The sequence below is a fragment of the Hippopotamus amphibius genome, chromosome 1 (genome assembly GCF_030028045.1).
Source record: "Hippopotamus amphibius kiboko isolate mHipAmp2 chromosome 1, mHipAmp2.hap2, whole genome shotgun sequence".
Taxonomy (NCBI): Eukaryota; Metazoa; Chordata; class Mammalia; order Artiodactyla; family Hippopotamidae; genus Hippopotamus; species Hippopotamus amphibius.
In genome coordinates, this window is record NC_080186.1 from 130,497,665 (window position 1) to 130,515,320 (window position 17,656).

At 44.6% G+C, this 17,656-nt stretch overlaps 1 protein-coding gene across 1 annotated transcript in view; it reads right to left on the reverse strand.

Annotated features, from left to right (window-relative positions):
* The window catches only part of NSG2 (neuronal vesicle trafficking associated 2), a 60,818-nt gene that overhangs the window by 36,892 nt on the left and 6,270 nt on the right, over positions 1-17,656 (reverse strand). Inside the window, exon 3 of the mRNA XM_057748246.1 lies at positions 6,792-6,875. Coding sequence (XP_057604229.1) covers positions 6,792-6,875 — 84 coding nt within the window. The remainder of the gene's footprint in view (positions 1-6,791; positions 6,876-17,656) is intronic.

Below are 17,656 nucleotides of genomic sequence, written 5' to 3' on the forward strand. Positions count from 1 at the left end.
TAAATAAAGATATTGAAAATGAGGCAACCAGAGTTCTGGTGTTTATCAATGTGGAGTTTTGCCATCAGCCACAGGGATTTTGTTTGTTTGCTCATTCACCTGTCTATTTAGTTATAAAAGACATCATTTGGTGCCTAGGGTGGCCAGGCACTGGCTAGGCTCTTGGGGAGCAAAGATGAAGAAGACATCATCCCAGCCTCAAGTCAGTGGGAGACACAGCAGGTAATGTTGATGCCAACACTGTGTAACTGGAGGGTTATACAGCGAGAGCGGGAATTCCGAGGAAGAAGGACAGACTCTGCATGGGCGGGCAGGCAAGCCCTCACAGGCCAGAGCCATTTGAGTTGAGTGCTGAGCCATGAATAGGGAGCTTGCCCAATGGCGGAGGTGGGAAAGGCATTCCAGTTGAAAGGGACAGCACGAACAAAGACAGGGAGGCAGAGGATGTATGGTGTCACGAGGGAAGGACCAGGGCTTCGGCCAGGTCAGGGAGAGGCAAGTGAGCAATGGAAGCTATGGCGGGGTAAGAAGGATGGCAGTGTCCTTTCAGGATATGCACATTAGAAGGAGTTCTCCTTTGGGGAGGTGAGAAAAATGGGCAGGAGGGGGCTCAGAAAGAAGGCAGAGGGGCCCAGAAGGAAGCTGGGCCAGGAGATGATGAGTGAGGACAGAGACCAGAAAAGAAAGCAGTCATCAGAGACTTTCAGGAGGGAGAGGGGCCTAGACTCTGTTAGATGTGGCCACTTCCCCGGGGAGGCTGGTTCTGGCATTTCACCATGTCTCTCCCATGTTGGTGTTGGAGGGAATGTGAAAAGAGTTGAGGCCTGAGGCAGAGTGCCAAGCCCCCCAACCCTTGGCTGCGTGGAAGAGGAAGAGGAGGAAAGAAGCAGCTAGCAGGTAGATTGGCTCAGCAGCATCCCCCAGGAGCTATTCACTGGTAGCCGGACTCCCCTTTCACTGGCGGCAGCTGCCCTGACCCCTTACGGCCAGCCGTGACCCCCTGCTTAGGGCCTGCAAGTACATCCCTGCTCCACAGCCTCCTGGGCATGAAACTTGGGAAAATCCCCGGTGTGCTGGGATCATTCAGTGGGATATCTTACATAAGGCACCAACCAAAGGTCAGGTCGGCAGCAGAGCACAAGTCCAAAGAGTTAAGTGGATCAGCAAATGGATGAAACAGTGAAAAGTCACTATATAATATTGATTATATACATATGTTAACACATAATAATTAATATTTAATATTAATACGTAACATTAAGCCTGATGCTTTAACTGGATTTTTATTGTTGGTTTGTTGTTGCTGCTTGTTTTTAGTAATAGCCCACAGACACCAACTCTTTAAAAGTTGCTAGCCTCTCACTTCCAATTCTCCCCCACCCGCTTTATTTCAATGTGTCCATTTGCTTGACAGGAATGGTGAGTTCTGGTCCCTTTACACTAATGTGTTCCTCCCATTCTGAGTTCTCCCCACTGAATGTGCTCAGGGTCTGGTCTGCAGGCATCCCCAGGACCCCCGCATGTGTCCAGACACCCTCTAATCTGAGCCTGCCCAGGCCATAGCCACCAGAGTCAGATCTTCTGAACCCTGACTCAGGATGTGTCACTGGGGATGACTGCTGAGGCAGTCCCGAAAGACCCGGGCTTGAGTTGCAGCACACGTGACACCCACTCCACACCAGGCCCTCTTCTGGGAACTGGGAACACATGAGTGGGCCAGTGTGACCCTACCCTCCAGGGACCAGAGGCTGGAGGGGGATGAAGACGCCAGCGTAGCCAGTTACTGTACAGAAGCATTCGTGACCCCCTGATCTGCAGAGCCCAGGGGAGGCACCAAACCCAGCTCAGAGGATCAGGGGCGGCATCCCAGAGGAGGTGACGCTACAGGGACAGTATAGCCAAGAAATTGGCTGGAACGTTCTTGTCTAATCCACACATTCATGTGTTCCTCCAGAGCAAGGATTCTGTCTTGCACATCTGTGTGTCTCCCAGCAACAGGCAACCAGCCCAGCCCAGAGCCAATTTGATAAAGACAAAGAAGAAAGGGGAGAGAGGGCAGGAAGGGAAGAAGTCAGGCAGGCCACAGCTTGGTGGGGACAATGGCAGGGTGGCCTCAGGAGCAGCAGAGAGAATGGGGTATGGAGCCACAGGGCTGGGTTCTTGTTTTGTCCTGACATGTCCTCGCTGCGTGGCATTGGCAGACACTTCACTTCTTGAGCATCCGTTTCCTCTTCCGTAAAATGGGGATGATAATAACAGTAGCGGGTACACAGGGTTGTTGGATGTACAGGCATTTTTAACAGGTACTAGGATTACTTGTGTTCTAACGAGTGTGTTGAGAAGTAACCTACCAAAAAATATTGCCTACACCTCCCGGAAGGCAAAGAAATGGCCCCCGAGGCCACTGTAGAGAGCCAGAGGCCGCCCGTGGATCTTGACGTTGAACTGGTTACACTCAGAACAGTTCCTCCAGGTTTTCCCAGCCACACTCCCAGGGAGAAAAAGCCAGGAAAGGGAGGACCAGGTCTGTCTCAACCAACATACAAAATCTGGCTAAATAGGCAGCAAGCGAAGAAGCCAGGATGAAGGAAAGGGACCAAACAGGAAGAGACTAAGACGGCCATTCATGGAGAACTAGAGTGCGCCAAGGACTTACGCTTCATGCTATCTCAAGAGTGTGTTCTGGTTTACTGATGAGGAATCAGGGGCTCAGAGAGGTGTAAGGGACTTTCCCAAGGTCATGAAGCTGAGGTGACAGGAATATGACCTGAGTTGCCAGGTGAATCTAGCCCCAAAGTGCAGGTGTTCCCTAGAATACCTCTCATCAGCTTGGCACAAAAAGCCTCCAAATGCAAGACTCGGTTCCTTCTCAGAGGTGAGCCTGGGGACAGCCAGGTCTGATAGCATGGCCACATGCACCAGCTCCTTCCATAGCGCCAGCTCCTTCCAAAGAGATCTCAGCTTTAGAAGAACCTCCAGCTCCCAGGACAAAGAAAAAGGAGGGATTTCTCTGCGCATGCTCCCATCTTCTCAAAGAAGCCTGCTGAACAATCTCTCAAGTCTGTGGCCCTTGGCAATGACTGCAAGAGCTTTCATGTTAAAAAAGAAATTTCAGGCAATTCTTTCAGTCTTTCTCAATGCGTCTCTCCCTCCCTGCTCTCTCGTCTCATTCTCTCTCATAGTGTAATTGTTATGAGCTGATCTCCCCAGGTCAAGTTTGAGATGTGAAGTCACAAGCTGTTCCAGCTCTGTGAAGACATTGGAATGAGGGAGGGAGGCATCTTTGCCATCCCCATGGTTACCTGTGCCACGGGCAATATCCTGGAGGGGTAGCCCGGCCACTGCTTACCAGCATATGCTCTCTAAGATGAACTGGGAATTCTCTGACTTCCAGCCCCTGTTCTCTAGCCAAACTTTCCATCCTGAGCTTCAGACCTGTTACATCCAAGAGTGGCCAGACTCCCTCCTATGGTCCCCAGGCACCTCCCACTCAATGTATCTCCCACTGTCCGGTCCCCCGCCTCCTATCCAGTGGACAGCATCCTCCCAGCTCAGTCAGCCAAGCCAAACACCAAGGAACCCCTGATGCCCCTTTCTCCAACCAGGAACAATTCCACTTCCATAATAGCCCACCTGGACCCCCGAGGTCCAGAGCAGCTGACAGCTCAGACCCTCAGACTCTTCTTAATTGCCACCACAGCCTGCTCCCTAGTCTGCTGCATCCCCCTTCACCACGGCAGACGCATCCTCCATGCAGCCCAGGGGAGCTCCCTTTAAGGAAGTGGAAAGCCAGGCTAAATAAATGCTCCCAGCTCTACAAAAGCAAACAGTTTTGCTCCATTCCTCCCATATTGTTTCAAGTGGCAGGGCCTTCTGCCCACAGCTGACAGTCAGTGCTGACAAACGGCTGCCCCGAACCCCAACGCCCTTTCTTGCCAACCCGCAGAGCCAACTGAGTCAAGCTGCGTGGGGGGGCTTCCACAGGCCCGGGACCCTGAGAAGCCACTCATTTTCTCTTGTCTGATTCACTTCTGTTCTAACCCGTAGTTACCTGCTGCATGCGGCACGGCTGCACAGAAAGGCCAGGGGCCAGCTCTCAGCACTGGCCCTGCCTCTTGCTAGTGGCTAAGCAGATCACATCACTGCTCTGAGCCACAGCTCCCCTTGAAAAACAGCAGGGCACTATATCAGCTTCTCAGGGACCCATAGACATCAAATATGATAAAACAGCCACGTCACCAGAAGTTACCAATGAATAGGAAAAACAACAACAACAACAACAACATAGTCTAACACCACTGCTGATAATACAGCCAGAGATGACACTTTGAGACATTTCTTTCCATGTCCTTTTTCCTCTGTATACGTGTGGCTTTTTTCATAGTTCCAATCATAGAAAACATACAATTTTTTATCTCTGCTGTTTTCACTCAACCTCCTCTATGAAATATTTGCCCAAATTATTGCATGTCTTCATAACCATCATTTTAAATGATTGCTAAATAAGGAATAATTCCATGAAAAACTGTAACACTCTATTTGGTAAAAAGAGCAAATGTTGAAAATACTTCTGATTTTTTTCTGATTATTGTAATAATCATGCTCGTGTATAATGGGAAAGTAAAAGGAAGATGAAAATATCTCATAAGCCCATAATTCAGAGTAAACGAAATACTCTCCCCACAAAAGTGATTCTTAAGAAACTGTTGAAATAGTCCAACCCATGCATGTAGTTTTATATACAGAATCATGAGAAAGTTGCTGAAAATCCAGCATTGTTTCCAATGCTTTGATTTTACAAATAGCACTGCAATAAACATTTTTGTGCGTGACTCTGGGCATCTTTCTGATGATCTCTGCTGCCAAGAGGACAGGTCAGCTTCACTCCCTGGCCTGGTGCCCATGCATTATGCACCAAGGTGCTCCTGCCCTCCCCTCACAGCTGCCTGCTGGTTCTTACAGATACCTGCATGCAGTTCAGGCCACGTCCACTGGGCCCATGCTGTGTGCCAGTCACTAAAGCTACAGCCACAAATAAAAGCAATCCTTGCCCTCAAAGAGGGTGTCAACAGGCAGGAAAGTTCCACATTCTGGGGGATGTACACAGAGGGGCCATACTCCCTCCCAGGCTCACACACCCAGCTGCTCTAACACACTTAGCAGGGAGACGGATAGGGACAGAAATGGACCGAAATGTTTATCCATGCATAATACATCCTCCAGTCCCCAGACAACCAGCCGAGGGCTGCTTCCACTTCCACCGCCCCCAGCCGCAGTTGGCACACAATAGCTACTATTAATCATGCATTTATCAGGTATAGATCCAAGGGCTTTGCACGTATTCTGTACTTCACTCTCACAGTAACCATCTATTATCACCATTTGATAAACGAGGTTTACAGACTAGCTTGTGGCCACATGGCTGGTCTGAGGTGGAAACGGCTAAACCCAGCCAGACTGCTTCAGTATCCAACCACAGAAGCACTTATTCTACTGCGTCCATAGCTGATATTGCCTTCTAAATATCTTTTAGGTCTCTATCCACTCACCATCCTTCTCTAAGCCACTATAGTTTTTTAACTTGGACAATTGCAGTAGCCCAACAATCTCCCCACACTCCCTCTTGCCCACTACACCCTATTAGCCATGTAAAAGCCAACATGCTTTTTCCAAAAACCCAATTGAATCATGTCCTTCCTCTTCTTGAAGTCCTTAGTGGTTTCCCTCATGCTTCTAACATAAAATCAAATTCCCTCCATCCAGCCTACAAGGCCTGGGATTGTCTGCCCTTTGCCTACTTCTCATACCTCATCTCTGCTTGTTCCCCACACCCCACCTAGAGGCCAGCTTCACTGTCCTTATTCCTATTTGATGTTGGGTTCAACCTCTCTCCCTTAGGGCCTTTGCACAAGCTGTGCTGTCCTTAGCCACTTAAGTGACTTCCCCAGGGTACTTCCCTGAGCTTCCTCCTTACATTCTCACAGAGCAGGCGTCATGGCTCCTTCACACAATTCATCACAGTGATACATATTTATCAGTTCCCCTAGTGATCCAGCCACCAAGAAACAGAAAAGCAACCGTTTGGTTTGTACCACTAAGAAATCAACTTTTCTTTCCCTTTGTCTTCTTTGTATTTGCTGCAATTAACCAATGTCCAAAATTTGAGTTTCTTTGTACATTTCCATCACATTTCCTGGAGATTGTGATGGAAAGGCAGAGACAGGGACAGGAGGAAGGAGAAGAAATGAGACACTTTTATCAATTATCAAATGGTCTGAACATTTTTAAGCAGGAGAGGAGAAAACTCGTCCTCAAGAGCTTTAATTATGTGATTAGACTCAGTGACCCACACCCAGTCTTTCTGTTACACCATCAAGACACTGACCATTGGAATCTAAAAAAATGGTACTGATGAACCCAGTGACACGGCAAGAATAAAGATGCAGATGTAGAGAACGGACTTGAGGACACAGGGTAGGGCAGTGGAGGGGGGCGCGGCGTGAAGGGGAAGCTGGGACGAAGTGAGAGAGTAGATTTGACATATATACACCACCAAATGTAAAATAGATAGCTAATGGGAAGGTGCTGCATAACATAGGGAGATCAACTGGATGATGGGTGATGATTTAGAGCGGTGGGATAGGGAGGGTGGGAGGGAGTCACGGGAGGGAGGGGATATGGGGATATATGTATAAATACAGCTGATTCACTTTGCTGTACGGCAAAAACTGGCACAACAGTGTAAAGCAATTATATTCCAATAAAGAACTTAAAAAAGAAAAGAAACTGACCGTAAATTCGGCGATTTTCGGCACCCGGAACTTCCCTTTGTTCTTCTGTTCGGGCTGATATTCCGTTCTTGTCTTCACAATCACCTGAAATGTTCAACCAGTGTTAGCATGCATAGAGACTTGAAAGAGTTTCTATTCTTTTTTTTTTAGTAACTAGAATTTACTATATATTGCATAAAAATCAGAAAATAAACTCCCACTCAAACGAAGGAAAGAAAATAGAAAATTCAAATTACCCATAATACTTTCCCATTCCAACAGAGACGACCACAGGTGACAACTTGGGTCGCACCTTTCCAGAAGTTTTTATGCATATATATGCATAGATTACTATATGTATATGCTATTTATGCCAATATATACTTTTATGAAAAGGATTCATACTTCATTTTATCACACAACACTCTACCAGCATTTTTTTCATGTAGACAAATATATTTCATTTTGCCTTTTGATGTAGCTTAATATTTCATTGTATGCATATACCACAATTAATCTAACTAGTCTTGATGGTTGAACATGTAGGTTGTTTCTACAGTTTGGGTTCTATAAACAAGTTTCGGTGAGTATCTTGTAGCTAAACTTTTGCACATATACATGATTCCAATTTGCTTTAGGGACTGTCACAAAGAAAAACATAAAGGTCTATTGAATCTATTGTATCATCTTATTTTTCTGAAGTCTGAATATTTTGCAGAGGTGGTTAATACCTTTTCAAGATAAGCTGTCAACCTGCCAAGACATTTATGGAACTCCATCCCACTGTGTAGGCAAAGTGGAAGAAAAAAGAAACTTGACAGATAATCAATAACTATTGCTGAGTGCAGTGTCATGGGGAACACAGAAGCTGTCTGAGTCTCAGGGCCTCACCTGTAAAACATGGACAAGAGCCATAATCATAACCCCTACTTAGCAAGGCTGTTTTGAGGACTAAATGAGATGATAATGGGTAATATTTGGGGAATAATGTATTATGTGCCAGAGATAGATCAAGCTCTCCATATACTTTATCTACATACCACTATTATTTCCATTCTCCTGAAAGGAAAACTGAAGCACAGAGCTGCCAAGTCGCTTGTCCAAGATCACACAGCTCAAAGGAAGCAGTCTTCTAACTATGATCATTCTTCTCATCAGAGCTTAAATTAACCGAATTTTAACTGACAATTTTCACCAAATTTTCCTAGAGACAATACTCAATTCTTCTATGAAGAATTTTCTTTAAGGTGAGGCATACCATGGACAAAATATAGCTCAAAAAGGAAAGGATGGGGGAGGAACTACTTTGACTGAACATCTACCTACCATGCGGCACTTAAACATGTAAGCTAAAGAGGATCTGGGTCCCAGCGCATCTAGAACCTCACTCCTTCCCTGACGTTTAGAACTTATTTGCAAATGTAAATTCTGTTGTTGTGCCCCTCCCCCTTTAGATTCTGTTCTTCCAAACAATAAAGAGCGAGCCCTGGCTTTCTTAAACAAAGAAATGGTACAGCTAAACAAGGTGAGGATTTGGGGGAGGAGTGGGGAGGGAGATGTTTTGTTATTTTTATTTTTTTCTATCTCCTGTTCCAAAGAATAGGAAAGCAGAAGCCTCTTTGCCACCAGTAATAAAAATATGTCCTGCTTTGCAAATTTACTATATAGCAGACACTGAGCACTTGACATGTATTAATCTCACTTAATTCTATGCTGTGGGGCAAATACTGATTCTGCTAGTATCGTAGGGAGATGAAAGATTGTGCTCTGGGTTTGAATCCTGGCTCAAGCATTACAACTTTGATGTCTTGGTTTTCTGATCTCTTAAATGGGAAAATAACCATAACTACTTGGTTGGGTTGTTAGGAGGTTCAAATGAGTTAACATAAGTTAAGCTCTCAGACCACTGATTCAATAACCAATGTGTTTTTGAACACTGCCTCCGAGTGGTGCCAAATGTTCTGCCAATAGATGTCTGAGACAGATGTGGAATTGGGCCTGGCTTGCAGCCGTCAGCCTGCAGGCCCTCCCTCTCCAGCCCTGTGAGAGTGACGCAAGGATTTCTCAAGAACAATGCTGTTCAAGAAAGGTCTGAAAAAAAGGGGGCGTTCAAGGGTGAATAGAAGTTTCCTGGGTGAACAAGACAAGATATTTTATGCAAAGTGAACCACACGGTCAAAAAAAACAAAAGTGTAAAATATCGTGTAATCTACACATTAGGCCATTTTAGTGTCATGTAAACTATCACGTGATGTGTTAGTGAGAGTTAAGAGCTGATATAAATGTAAGAGTAAATGCTAAGGCACTGTTCACAGGCTAGAACGTTCTGGGAAGGGCCAAATGAAATAATACATGTGCAGGTGCTTTGTGAACATCAAAGATATTCTACAAATTGTAATGATTAAAAATATTTGGAATATCACTAGATCAAGTGGCAGTCTATGAAGCGTAGAGAAAATTTAGATGACTGATCATTTCTCTTAATCCACATTTTTAGAAATATTCACAAACTGGGAATTACTGTTTCTTCTCCCAGTTCCCCGTGTTCTGTGTGTGTATATATCTAATGTCTGTATGTATATACATATATATTTTATAATACATCTCAGTGCCCATTTCTAAGATAGTGAATTTCCTAGTCAGTGTGCCACATGACCCATAAGCCTTAGGGCAATAATTGCCTTTGCCTTTTATGATAGACAGCATTCTAAGATTGTCCCCAAGCTTCCCACTTCTGTGTACATGCACTGTATAATCTCCTACCTCAAGAGTGAGGACAAGACCTGTGAATATGATGGCACAGTCACTCCCATGAGTATGTTATGTTATCTAAAACTCCATCACAGCAGACTGGAGAGAGATTCTCCTGCTGGCCTTGAAAAAGTAAACTAACATGTTGTGAGAGGTCTGTGCAGCTAGTACCTGAGGGTGGACTCTAGAAGTTGAAAATGACCCTGATCAATAGCCAGGTCACTTAAGAAAATGGGCACTTCAGTCCTACAACCACAAGTAACTGAATTCTGCCAACAACCTGAATGAGCTTGGAAAAGGATCCCAAGAACCAGATGAGAATGCAGCCTAGCTGACAACTCAATTTCAGACCCATGAGGCCCCCGAGCAGAGAACCCATCTAAACTGTGCCTGGACTTCTGACCTATAAAAGCTGTGAGATAATAAACTTGTGTTGTTTTGAGCCGCTGAAGTTTTCATAATTTGTTACATAGCAACAGAAAGCTAATATGCCTTCCCACATTGCCAAGTTCATCTCAATCATCTTTTAGCTTGATTCCTTCATTTCTAGATCCTTAGCCAGCAGACTGGTCTCAAGTATCATACATCAAATGTTAAGAAGCATTTGCTTCTTAGTCTTTCCCTTTGCCCCTTTATCTTTATAAACCTCTTTCTGAAAGCTTCTCAGAAAACCCTAAACCATTTATATCATTCCATGTAAATTTAGAAGACCTCATGCAGTAGCCAACACATTAAGACAGGAGACAAAACTAAAAGAATATTACAGTTGGAATGAGACAATGAATAACCATTACAGGCAATATCATTCTAATTGTCATAATAAATATTTTGTGGTTGCTTCTCAAGCATCCATTTCCTTCTTCAATCAAAAGGCCCCCAATATTCCTTTCAAGAACTCAACCCTGTCCCATGTGACAGCCATGTGGTTTGGTGGAACTGATGCCTTCCTTGATGACAGAGATGGTCCCTAATTAGGTTAAGCCAATCAGAGCATACTATTCTATTGACCACAAAATTTGATTGGCTCAGAGATGGGCATGTTACCCAACTTGGATCAAGAGATATGGGGCAATAATGACCAGGAACCTGGGGGAAGAAACCTCCTTGCTCTTTATGAGTGTTCCCTAAAGAGCATGTTCTTCCTCTGGATGGTGCGGTGAGGACTTAGTTCTGAAATTTCTGAAGCAATTGTTGCTACTATGAGGAGGAGCCAGGATGAAGTCAAAGGCAGCATACAAAACAGGGCAGAGCCAAGAGGAACCCGGAGAAATGGAGATGAGCCCTGATGACACCCTGCCCTCTGGATCACACCTTGCCTGAAACCAGGCACAAGCTGGACCCTGCAGTCATGGGGGTGGCTTGGGGGGCAAATATATACTCTTTGGGCCTTAGTCCAATTTAGGTTAGGTTTTTGAGTACTTGAGGTGAGAAGCTTTCTATCTGATAGAAATGTGTTCCAAGAAAAATGAACCGAAAAGCTATTAGAATTTAGCAAGATGGCCAAGTACTAAGTAAGTATAACAAAACCATTAGATTTTCTTGGCATTAGCAAAAAATCACCTCAAAATATGATGGATCCATCAAAAGATACACACAAAAATGTTTATAGTGACTTTTTTCATAATAGCACAAAACTGAGAATAACCCAAATGTCTATTAATAGGAGAATGGATAAACTGTGGTTCATTCATGAGATGGAATGCTACACAGCAATGCTACACGGACATGGGTGACTCTCCCAGACATTACAAGAAATCTGAAGCAAAAAGGTTTTTTATGTCCTGTGTGATTTCATTTATATCATGTTCAATATACATAAAGTAATTTACGTATTATCTGAATAAATACATATATTTAATATCCCATTTACCATTTTCAGTAATAGGAGGGGTGCTGAGTTTAGGCAGAGTTGGGGTCATAGCCCTCCTTCAATCCATGTACTACTTTGCCCTGAACCCTTATGAGATGTTGCTTATGCCCTGAGTTTCTAATGAAAACACTTCTTTTGGCTTCAGAACACTTCTCAAACCACAGAGTTCAAACTAGGCCAACAGACAGGTGGGCAACGAACCCCGTGTCAGTCTTCAGTCATCTGCTTCTCTCTTTAGCAAGGCCATATTTTCTCCAAAAGCAACCCAGGTAATATTTTAACTTTGCCCTTAAGGAAGTGTTAGCTCATTAGACCCCCTTCTCCACATCAAAAGCAGGTCTTTGCCCATTTGCCTGGAACAAAGGAGCAGTCCTTTGTCCTGTCTTCTTTGACCTTCCTGTAGTAGTTGACAGGCTTGCTCACTCACTCCCTAAGAGTCCTCCTCCAGGGTCCACAGTCCTCTCCCTGCTCACTGACCAGCCCTCCTCAGTTTTCTCCTCAGGCTCCTCCCCCTCTGCTTGACCTCTCAATGTTAGAACCTCTCAGGGCAAGTTCATGGGCACACTTCCTTCCTACAAGTCCCTTCTGAGTGTTCTTACTCCCATCACTTCCAGATCCATCTTTATTCTCATAACTGTCAAATTTACATCTCCAATTCTGACCCCACCCAGCACTCAGATTACCCTACTGGACATTTGCCCTTGGATAGACACACCTAAATTTACCATGTCTGTGTTCCCTGATCCACCTTCCCCAACCATCTTGCCCTTGACATTCTCTTCCCCGTGCAATCTCCAGCTAAGAAAATAGAAGCATGATATGCCATTGCTTATGCCAAGTCATTTACAGGAATCTTTCATGATGCCTCCCTTCCCCTCAGTCTCCAAATCCATTCCATCACCAGTTCCCGCTTCCTCAAAAATTTCTCTCAAATAAACCCATTTGTCCAGTTACACTGCCAACATCCTAGTCCAGAGCATCATCCTCTCTTCATGAACTTTCGCTCTGACCAGCTTCCTTGTTTCCATCCTTGCCTCCCCAAACCCAAACAAAAAGAGATTTCTAGACCAAGAGAGCATCATAGACCAGTAAACACTCAGAAGACATCCAAGAGGCTGCACCTGGGAGAACCACAAAGAGGTAGTTTTGGGTGGCCAGGGAACAGAATAGGTGAAGGGAGGGGTAAACAGAGGCTCTGAATGCCATGCCTAGCATCTTGAAGATGAACTCGAGAGCAGTGAGGAACTGAGGAAGGATTATAAACAAGAGAATGACTTCCCAGGTGTGCATTACAGGTAGAGGAGGAGCCTCTGGCACAGTGAAGATGCACTGGAGAGATGCAGAGAGCAGGAAAAACCAGCCCTACAGTTACTGGAATCAACCAGCTATGGGGCATGTTGGGAAGCATGGTGTGCTATTCCCATGGACTGGAGCCAGAAACAGTTCCCTTCTGTAAAAGGAGATATAGTAACAGTCACTTTTTTTAGTACTATGAAGGGGAAAGCATAAGAAATGTTAGCCAATCATTATTAATTGTACCTTAGAGGAATCAGCCTGCATAAGCAAAGAAAGAGAGAGAAGAGAAAATAAATTTGCAAAGAAAGGCTCTATTTTCTGCAGCTGAAAAAAAAAATGGAGCAAAACAGAGCCCTGAGCTCCTTGATTAATAACAGAAAGGGGAGGAAAAAGTGGAGAGAGGGGAGGAAAAATTCTTTCTACTCCTATTATTAAAAGTGGGGTTTTATAGGTACTTGAAAGAATGAAACTCCAGGTTTTCAAATATCATTGTGAATTTGGGCAAGGAAATAAATTTGTTTTCTTTTCATATCAATACATCAGTGCCCATTGTTCTGTCGGCAGCTGATATGAAGAACATAATTTACCATAATTGGCATTGTGAAAATGGGATAAATTATTCATCCCGAAAGGACCTCTCGTCTGGATATATTCCCCCTTTGCTGGCAAGGCCAGATAATACATGGTGGTTCAGATGGCGCAAAGTACAGATCATAAAAATTTAAAATACTACTTCCCAGGATTATTAATAATGAAGAGGTTCCCACATGGAGAGGACCCAGGATTGGCAGGAACAATAAATAAAAGTGCAGAAGCACTGACAAGGAGCATGATTGTATTTTTATGAGCTGGACTTGCACAGGCCAAAAATAGATCTAAGCTGTATCCTTCAGCTCATTCCTGCAGCAAAGAGAGAAGTTTGGGGCAGGACAATGAAAGGCTAGCTCCTGTGTGCCAGACACTGTTCTACAGGCCCTACTAACGTGTCCTCAGTTAATTCTCATAACTCCCCTCTCCGATCCTCACATCTCTCCTTTACAATCATTATTATTCCCATTTTTCAGATGAGGAAATTGAGCCTCAGAGACTTCAGTCACTTGGCTATGATCAAATGACTGGTGAGTGGTTGAGCTGGTATTCAAACTCAAGAACATGATGCTTTTTTGTATCATTTTTTAAGGTATTCACTATGTGCCTGGCACTATACCAAAAGCTTTACATCCTATATCTCAGTAAATCCTCTCCACCCCTCTGACGTAGGAGTGATTATCTCCATTATACAGGAGCCCGAATCTCGGGGAGTAGAAATGACTTCGCAACCTCACATAACCACTAACAGACAGAGTCAAGGCTTGAACCCGGGCTTCTGGCTCAGATCAAGTGCCACTAGTAAGGTTACCATTCGAAAATCATAACACTCAACCTCTGGTCCTGTAGCACCTGATGCCCCATAAATGCTATTGAATGAATGAATAAATGAATGAATCCTGTATCTAAAGAGACAAGAAGCAGTCACCCCAGTGGGGCCTGAGTACATAGTTGGGAACCTGCTCCCATTTACCGCCTCACTCCTCAACCCACACTCCCTCCCTGTGGGTTTAAGTCTTTCCCTGGATGCTTGAAGTTTGGTACAGGGCTCAGAACACAAGGTAAAATGTCAGTGCTCTAAGGACATTAGTAGCAGTGTTGTGCAATCCCATCAATTCACAGATGGGGACATGGAAGCCCAGAAAGGGGGAGGGATTTGCTGCAGATCACACAACAAGGTTGTGTCAGACTCAGGACTCTAGTATGGACTGCTGACTCCCAGTCCAGGGCTCTTTCTGTGGAATAGAGTCTCCTTTCCTTGCTGGGCCTTTGATTTCTCAGGGCAGAATGGAAGGTTGACCAGTATGGCCTCAAAGAGATGGGCTAGCCCCATAAGTCTATGACTCTCCAACTCTGTGGCAAGGCATAGAATTGGGCAAGATGAGGGAGTCTTCATTGGGTCCTACAGGGACTGACAGCTCCTGCTCTGAGCAGAGGCTAGCCGCCTGGGCTGGAATCCCTACAGCAAAATCCACAGCTCTGCCACCCAGCCCTGTCCCCTACAGGGTAAGGCCCAGCCCACCTCACTGCTCAACTGTTCTTGCAGCCTGAGACCAGCCCTGTGTACTCCAGGAAAAATGATCCTGATTCTGGGACTGAATTGATGATGAGTTTCTCTGTGCTGGGCACTGTGCCAAACATTCCACATGGGTTTTCTCATCTTACCCCTTAAATTCTTAGAGGAAGATATTACTGTCCTCATTTTAACAAAGAGAAAACAGAGAGACAGAGTGGTTAGCAAACTTGGCCAGGGTCACACAGCGAGTAGGTGGTAGAATTAGGATTCAAATTCAAACTGCAGAGCTTCCCTGGTGGTACAGTGGTTAAGAATCTGCCTGCCAATGCAGGGGACATGGGTTCAATCCCTGCCCCAGGAAGATCCCACATGCCGTGGAGCAACTAAGCCCGTGCGCCACAACTATTGAGCCTGTGCTTTAGAGCCCGTAAGCCACAACTACTGAAGCCCATGCACCTAGAGCCCGTGCTCCGCAACAAGAGAAGCCATGGCAATGAGGAGCCAGCACACCACAACGAAGAGTAGCCCCCACTCACTGCAACTAAAATAAAGCCTGTGCACAGCAAAAAAGACCCAACACAGCCAATAAAATTAATTAATTAATTAATTAATTAATTTAAAAAATTCAAACTGCATTGCTGTAATGCACATGCATCTATACAGGCCTCCGTCTACGTGCAGAGGCACATGAGCAAGTCAGTCACTTTAGCTCTCTGAGACTCTTTCACCAACTGTGAGATGGAGGTGATTTTTTAAAAATAGAAAATTTGATATGTGCTCATGGTAAAAAAAACAGGTATGAAAATTGTAGAATAAACGTCTTCAAATGGGCCCCAACCACTCCATCCACACTCCATGACCATTTAATGGTTTCTTGAGTGTCTTTTCAAGACTGCTTTATGAGTTATAAGAATGAGACATACGCACATGTTTCCACAAATGGGGTCACTCTATACCACATTCTGAAGTTGCTTTAACAGAGCAACGTGTCTGTTTCTCTTTCCACATCAGCGTAAACACGAGCAAATCTGTCTCGTCCTCATAACAATCACTTACTATTCCACATCCATGCACCAGGGTTTATCTAACCATTCCAATCTCATGGAACATTCCAATTGTTCCACATCTATCTATCTATCTATCTATCTACCTATCTATCTACCTATCTACCTCTCTATCTACGTGTGTGTGTGTATGTATACATCTTTGCATGCTTGAAAAATATACCCATAGGATAAATTCTTGCCGGTAGCAAGCACACCAATCGAAAGGGATATACAGTTTAAATTTATAAACAATGTCCAAATACCCTCTGAAAAACATTGCCATCATATTATGTAACCAACTGGAGTGCAATGAGAAGATCTGCTTTCCCCCAGTGTCAGCAGCACTGGGCAGTATCTCATTATTTTTGCCAATCAGATAGGTAAAAAGTTATGTTTCATTTTAAATTATGTTTTGAAATTATAAAGAATTTTTAATCTGCTTATAGGTCATTTTCTGTCTATTTGCTGGAACCACCCAGTCAGAGCCTTTGTCCCAATTTGGGGTGATTTATAATCTCTCTTGTGAGTCTCTGAAAAGCAGATCGAGGGGACTTTATGAGCCTGGAATCTGCAGAGATGTGCATTCTCTGCTCCCCAGGGAAATGCTGATGGTTCTCTGATCCTGCGTATCAGGGAGAAAAAGAAACCCTCTAGTGAAGCCACGAGAACAACCAAGAAGGCACAGAGAACTCAGTGACAGGAGCAATATCTCCTTTGCCTAACATCCTTCCAGATCCACCCCATCAGACCCCTGCACCCCCACCGTTGAAACCCCATCCTTCTCAGCTTAATTCACTTTGACAGTCATCCTCGCAAAATGTCACCTTTGAGAGACATATTCCAAATATCCAGTGAAAGAAAATAAAGTCTATCAATGAGCATCACCTTTGTGCCATTAGACAATTTTCACTTTTTTTCTTACTTCACACTTCTTTACTGTGGTAACCCTGTGAGGTAGCTATTATGATCATTAAAAAAAAAAAAAAAGAAGCAGCAGCCCAGAGATGCCAAGCAACTTGCCTAAATCCACACAGTACATAAGTAGTTAAGCTGAAATTTTAATCCAAGTCTCTAAGACAACAAAGCACATGTGGCCTACCAACGCAAAATGTGAAGTATGCCAAACATCAATAATTGATCTTTTAATGTCTGCATTCCTTCCCTCCCACAAGCAGGTGAGCCAACCTCCTCTAGGATATGTAAAGACTTAGTAATCAGTGGAAAGGAAAGGAACATTTGCCTAGAGCCTGGCAGCTGCCTTGCTGAATACACAATGCACCTGGGGCTTTGCCAAGGTGGAGTTGTGCCTGTCTGTGGCTTGCTTTCTGCATACCAGCCATCCCTTAGCTGGCATTTCCTAGCACTCTTGGGTACAGATCTTGGCTGCACTGTTTTCTTTTGGTGTGTCCTAGGACAGCATTCCACTTCTCTGAGCCTGTTTTTGCATGGAGATAATGGATATAACTTCACAGAGGAGTTGTGGGGACATCTGAATTATTGTGGTCACTTAGATAAACCAAAGGCACGTCCTGGAATTTGGTATCTACAGACTGATGTTCCAACTTCTCAAGAGCTTGCTCCCATAGCCTGGAGAGAGCCACCAGACTGCTTAGATTCAAGTGGAGAAATCAAGCCCAGCTTCACATAGGCAAGGGGCAGGGGGCCTCATTCAGCCAGCATTTCCTGCTGCCCACCATATGCCAGGACTAAGACTACAGAGATGAGACAGAGCTAGGACCCTCAGACGTAGTAGGAAAAGCTCCTCAGTGGTGACCCAGCACCGAATCTCCATCAATCCATCCACCTCCCCATTCCTGCT